Source organism: Sorex araneus, chromosome 2 (assembly GCF_027595985.1).
Source record: "Sorex araneus isolate mSorAra2 chromosome 2, mSorAra2.pri, whole genome shotgun sequence".
NCBI lineage: Eukaryota > Metazoa > Chordata > Mammalia > Eulipotyphla > Soricidae > Sorex > Sorex araneus.
The window spans coordinates 221,411,370-221,418,496 of record NC_073303.1 but is presented as its reverse complement, the minus strand read 5'-3'; the positions used below and the strand labels follow the sequence as shown (position 1 = coordinate 221,418,496).

General features: G+C 33.5%; 1 protein-coding gene across 1 annotated transcript; it reads right to left on the bottom strand.

The window, feature by feature from the left end:
• Positions 1 to 933: 933 nt before the first annotated feature.
• Positions 934 to 1,869, bottom strand: LOC105943211 (olfactory receptor 6C2-like). The gene has a single exon (XM_012933963.1). It carries the CDS (start codon positions 1,867 to 1,869, stop codon positions 934 to 936), a length of 936 nt encoding a protein of 311 aa, XP_012789417.1.
• Between the last annotated feature and the right edge of the window lie 5,258 nt (positions 1,870 to 7,127).

Genomic DNA, 7,127 nt, shown 5'->3' with positions numbered 1-7,127 from the left:
GTTGATTTCGCATTCAATCTAAACAAGATTTGCTATAGAAATTCTTAGTATATCTTCACGAATAAAAGAAGCTTCCTTCTAAAATTCTCAGATAAATAAAATGTTAGTTTTTATAGTTATAAGAAATTGTCATTATTAGAGTACACATAAATATTTTATCTTAACTTTAATAACTGGGATCCCATATGGTTCTCCAAGCTCTGCCAGTAGTAATCTCTGAACACAGAGTTAGGAGAAAATCCTGAGTAATGTACACAAATTTTAAAAAGAGAAATATTTCACCTGAAACACTCTAACTTTATTTTATACCAATAATAGTACCATTAAGAAAAACTCAAAGTAAATTCTAGATATAAGACATCTATATTTAATATAGTTTGAGTTTTTTTAAAATAGCTTTTATTTATTGAATATCCAAGAGAACAGTTACAAAGCTTTCAAGTTTAAGTCTCGGTCATACAATGATCAAACACATATTCCTTCACCAATACACATTATTCACCACTAAGAAATCTTTTACATAAGCCTTCTGTTATATTCATTAATTTCATATCAAAACTTTCAACATCATATAGTAAATTATGTCCATTTATATGTTGGTTTAATCTAGAGTTCTAAAAATTATTCCTCTTTTTATATCTGAAAGAAATTAATGCAAATTGATTTAGATATATTTGCCAGATAAGATGATAAAATCTAGATATATAATTATTTACATATATAGTCATGTTAGATACAAATATATCAATTTGTATACAAATATTTGATATTCAAATATTTTTTGATCATGTGATGTTTGTTTTTTCATCTTGGGGTATGCGTTGACAAAGTGTACAATCAACTGTATCAGAGTTGGTATCAATGTGGACAGACTGAAGAATCAAAAATAAAATAAACAAAAATCTATTCATGTACTTTCTCTGCAACATATGCCTAATTTTTTGACAGCAGTAGTCTCTTGACTAAATCATTCAAGGCTTGAATTACTTGTTTGTTCCTTAGGGTATAAATAAATGGGTTTATCACAGGGGATATGGAAGTAACAAACAAAGTAACCCCCTTATTAATTTTCATCTCATCTTTTGCTCTAGGTTTCACATAGATAAAGATAAGGCTGCCATAAGTTATGGAAACCACAATCATGTGAGAGGAACAGGTGGAAAATGCCTTTTTCCTCTGCTGTGCTGAGGGGAATCGAAGAATAGTTTGAATGATACGAGTGTAGGACCAAACCACAAACAGGAGAACGACAATGAGTATCAATGCAGAACAAATCATAAATAAGTTTTCTATAAACTGCGTGTCTGAACATGAGATCATTATAAGAGCATTAGCATCACAAGCAAAGTGGTCAAGGGCATTATTATCACAGAATTCTAGCCCCATTACCAAGCTAACAACTGGAATTAAGAACAACAGTGTAATCACCCAGCAGCAGGAGACAAGTCTTCTGCAGACCTGCTGATTCATAATAGTCATGTAATGAAGAGGTTTACAGATGGCTACATATCGATCATAGGACATAATGGCCAGGAGGAAAAATTCTGTTATACCAAATAGATATATAAAAAATAATTGAAACGCACAAGCATAATAGGTAACTGTTTGATCACCTGTTGTTATATTATATAAGAATCTAGGAATAGCAACAGAAGTGAATAAAATCTCCAAGATGGAAAAGTTTTGCAGAAAATAGTACATAGCCGTTTTTAGGTGAGCATCCACTAATGTGATGACAAGGATGACCAGGTTTCCAGCAATGCTCAGCATGTAGGTGATTAGTAGGAATATGAAAATCAGAATCTGCAGTTGTGGGTCATCTGTCAATCCCAGAAGAATGAAAGTAGTTATGGCTGTGTGATTTCTCATCCTGGCTTGTGACATCTCAAGCTATGACTAAATCTGAGAGGTAATGAGGGAAAGAGGAGAAAATACCGTTCTTTTTGGATCAATTTTGATTAGAAAATTAAAAGTAATGTACATCTTCCTTCACTGTTTGAGGACTATTTTCAGATATTCCTTTTGAGTCTTCCAATGCCATTGTATTGGAATCTTAGTTTTTAAAATAATTGGTTCAACTTTAACTAGGAGTTCCTTTTACATGGGAGACATATAAATATATACTGCTCTGGACAGTATATTCTATAATTAATTAAGATCATCTTCAAATAGCAAATATTTATTTTATTTCTTTGTTTTATTCATATTTAAAAACATATAACTTTTAAGGCTCCCATTGAGATAATTCCTTTGCAAATATTTCTCACTAATATATTTGTTCATGTGAAATTTACATCATTAATTCATTAGACAAAATGTGGTATTTGAAAATTAGAATTATTTCAAAATTTAAAATTCAATTATCAATAATATAATAATGTGTTGAGACTATTTCCCAATTTTAAAACTTTACTTTAAATTATACTTTGTACTTTATAATAGGGCTAGAAGGATGGCACAACAGGTAGGGCATTAGTTTTACATGCAGCCAACCCTGGTTCAATTCTTCTGTCCCTCTCAGAGCACCTGGCAAGCTACTGAGAGTATTCCACCCGCACGGCAAGCTTCCCCGTGGCTTATCCAATATGCCAAAAACAGTAACAAGTCTCACAATGGAGACATTACTGGTGCCAACTTGAGCAAATCGTTGAACAACGGTAGCACAGTGCTACTTTATAATGAATTTATTCAGATAATATAATTTTCTGCAGGAGAAATGACATAAAAGTCAGTAATATCTACTTTCTACCCCAAAATGTTCCATAGCAATCCATTAATTTTATTTTTTCCATTGCCAAGATTTCAAAAATATTTAAAGATTTTTTCTTTCCTGCAAAAAATTTATCACATAAGGATATTTCTTCCAATTAAAAATATTTTTTGAAGACTGGGTTCTTCTATAATTCATCTTTAATGGTCTACTGCAGGCAATACTAGCCATGGAACCAGTCAAACTGGTACTATTATTTCCATCCTGAAAACTGAGTCACAAAGAATCAGACAACCACAAGCAAGGGTCTGGTTGGTTGTTAGTACAGCATCACCTTATCTCCGGCTTCTGCTATCTCAGACTTCATTTATGAGTTAATACACACAATTAGGAACAATGGCAAAAGTACTTATGTGATGGTGGCCATAAGGTGACCAACAATAACCAAGTACCTTTAATACACAGCTTTGAAGTTATGGCAACACCCTGTTGGGTCCTATCAAAGAAATACTTGTTTTGTTTCAAAATTGGAATTTCTATTACTCTATAAATCTGAGTGACTCCTTTTGAAATTTAGTACAAAAAACATATTCAAGAGGTTGTTATTAATCTTATCAGAACTTGGCATTGAGGCCCAAGAGATAGCACAATTCACTTTCTTTTCAGACAGATGATTCTCATTAGAACCTGAAACCATGTGATCTCATGAGCATTACAGGAACTTGGTGTAGTACTGCTTGGTGTATCCACTTTTAAAAAATCCACAAATAGACATAAAATAAGCAAAGGAAAAACCAGAAACTTGACTGGTTATTACATATAGGTTTGTGTGTGTGACTGTGTATCTCTCTGTCTACATGTATGCATGTGCACATTGGGTGTCTTATTCACATAGTGAATAAGACTATATGCACTATATAGTCACTATATATATGTCACTATATTCACATAGTGGAATATAGCAAAATCATATTGAATGTTCAGTATTGCTTCATGTCCCCATTTCATTGACTAAAAATATAATAATCTTTTCATAGTCCCAGCTATGATTAATTCTCCCATACACATCACAGAGAAAAGTGTACTTGTGTTGTTTATTTACTACTAACTTGCTTTCTGTCTACAAAAATTCCTAAAAGTCTTGCTCAATCTCACATTTAGACTCAATTAATTTTGCCAAAGCAATCTCAGTGAAGAGATGAATGGTAATACTCTTATGTTTGCTTTTCCAGTGGCACAGTGAGATGAGTGAGATATTTTCAACAGTTGCACATAATGTTTAGACAAAACTGATAGCTGAGAACAAAGTTTCCCTTCTCACAGACATTAAGGAGTATCTTTCTTAGAGGATAAGGGATTTGAAGAACGTTTTGTCGAGTTTCTGGCTCTAAAAGAGTCTCTGCCGTGGTAGTCCTTTATCAATTTCGACTTGCAGGGTGTCAAAATAAAGAACAAAAGTAAAATTTATTTTCTAGATTTGATTACCCTTGCATATATTTAAGCAGAATAGAGCAGAAAAAAATTCTAGCTTCTTAAACATATTAAAAAAAATCTGTAAAAAAATCAGAGAATTTTCTTTTTCTTCAAAGTTTGTAAAGAAGAGAACCCAAGTGTTTGGAGATATATCCACAAAAGGCAGAGACCATGGAACTCTTGCTTCACTCCTACCCAGAGTTCGTCAGAGTGGGGGACCCGCCCTGTGACAGTGTGGAGGACCAGCTGTCCTTGGCAATAATTCTGTATGATAAGGGGCTGCTGCTCACTAAGTTGCCCCTAAATGGGCTCAGTTCTTCTTGACTGCTATACCCGCATTACATTTTGGGAGAGGCAAAAATTCTTGTTCTCCCTTGATAACTATCAGTGTGCTTACCTTTACCTTTATGACTGCTTCAATATTGCATGTAGTCTCAGTTGGTCTTCTAGGAAATAACACTTAGCCTGGGCACAAAAGTAAAAGGCAGAACTTGAAAAAAAGGAGCGATTTCTGCATCTTAACCTAGTTCCCTGGCTGGAGAGATAGCACAGCAGATAGGGCATTTGCCTGGCACGAGGCCGGCCAAGGTTCAATTTCTCCGCTCCTCTCAGAGAGCCCGGCAAGCTACCGAGAGTATCCCTCCTGCATGGCAGAGCCTGGCAAGCTCCCCGTGGCATATCCAAAATGCCAAAAACAGTAACAGAAGGTCTCACGGTGAAGACGTTACTGGTGCCAACTCGAGCAAATCGATGAGCAACGGGATGACAGTGACTGTAGAATTCATCTATATGGAGACCTCCATAAAATGGACATTTTTAGAATTTCTTGAGGGAAATACTTCTTGCTAGACTTTCAATTCCAAATAATGTCTCCACTTGTACACTATGGGGACCATTATTCCTCTGTCAAGTTTGATACTAGGTATCAAAGAGGAGAACATTTCCCACTACATTCCATGATTATATTTTAAAATATAAATCTATGATAAATCTAATCTATGGGGCTGGAGTGATAGCACAGCGAGTAGGGCATTTGCCTTGCACGTGGCCGATCCGGGTTCAATTCCTAGCATCCCATATGGCACTGCCAAAGGTAATTCCTGAGTGCAGAGCCAGGAGTGACCCCTGTGCATCGCCATGTGTGACCCAAAAATAAAATAAAATCTAATCTATCATAGAAATACACAGCATTGAGCCTTTAATGTGTCAAAGGCATGCTCACAAACCTACACACTGTTTTTTTATAAACTTTTCCAGAAAACATAAATGTGATCAGGTGCATTTCTAAAGTATCTAAAACTTAGATCTTAGTTTAACTTTTGTAGCTTTCTCAACAACTGTTTTGTAAAACTCTTCAAGTTTTACTGGTTGATATACACAGAAGTATTGGTCTATGGTTGGTTAAAATTTCAACTTATCAATTTTCAATTCCTTTATTTCTTTTGTTCCCTCAACTCTTCCTATTTTCTCTGCAAATTACTCTAAAATGTAAGCAAATGAAATTAAACACTAAGCAAAGGCCAGTGTTATGAGTGAATTTACTTTCTTGTATTTCTCCCAAATTAGGTGAATTTTGAGGATGACAAATTCTTGGTGTCTGCTATTAATTAAGTACATTGTTTTTTTTTTAACAGATAACATTGACCGTTGATCCTAAAGAGGGATGAGTTTTGAAATGAGTGCTTATTCTACAACTGAAGAAAAATATCTAAAAATTGGAGCTTTTTAATTAGAAACCTATTGGAATTGGACCTCTTAAACAAATTGAAGAAATGTTTATGTACTCTGGATTTTAAATAGGGTCTTAGGTTCCAAATCACTTATGGTTTTTCATCACTCATACTTCGCCATTGTAATATCCAGATATTACTGGATACTAAAAAAAGTAAAATAGTTTATGTTCACATTTTACTCACTGCATTTCTATTAACACTTGCATTTTAATATACTAGAGGCAAGCATGATATAAATAATTTGTGATTTGTGAAAATTACATTATGAAATGGACCACTCTGTATATTCATCATGTGTCCTCTTTCAATGAGCATTCTTAAATTTCTTTAAAAACAAACTTCGAACTGCAAGACTATCATATAATTTGTGCAAAAGTAACTATTAAAGCAAAAGAGAGTAATAGGAACTAACACAAATTTCTATTTATGTACTTAACATATATGTTTTATGAATCTGACAAATCTTTATTAGTTTTGTAGAATGAACAATAAATATATTTTCTGATGATGTAACGATTTATTTTGATTTTCTTCTTCAACGTGAAAATCTAATACATAATTCAGACCATGAAGTAGAATGTCTAAAAAGTACAGATAACAAAATATAAACATACTTACACTTATGTCAGAAAATATACCACATTTAATTCAACATATAATCCTTTTAGCTCCAATGTATTTACAAATTTACCTCATGTGGAGTTTTAATATTGCCACATCATTTTGCGAGGTAGCATCATATTTTCCAATAAATGTTGATATACACAGTTATTCTGAAGATTCTGTTCCAGGTGAAACCTAGAAAACAATTTCTGGCAACTCAGTACCAAAATAAAAATGTTTCTTTTAAATCCCTGTCAAATGTAAGTTATTTTTAAATGAATCAGAAACAGTCTGATGTCTCTGGACAAAGTATTTTAAACAATGAAATAAGATGAACCTTTTCTGACCACAGTCTTATGGATGTATTGAACTCTCTGTGGATAAACTAAGAGTCCTTCGTGGCCAAGGTTCAACATAAAATAATGAAACTAATAGAACTGGCAAAACAAGACTAATGAACTGAATGTAGGCAAAGCCCAGTTGACGTGTCTTTGGGAGCCATATCATTGGGGACAAAGAAATTAGTAAAAAATAATAACTTGACTAATTTCTTATCAACAACTTAGATGTGCTTACGTGAAGATACAATTCTGGAGATTCTTAAAGTC

Coding starts and splice junctions, on each gene's coding strand:
- LOC105943211 (XM_012933963.1), bottom strand. CDS start 1,869: ATGAGAAATCACACAGCCATAACTACTTTCATTCTTCTGGGATTGACA.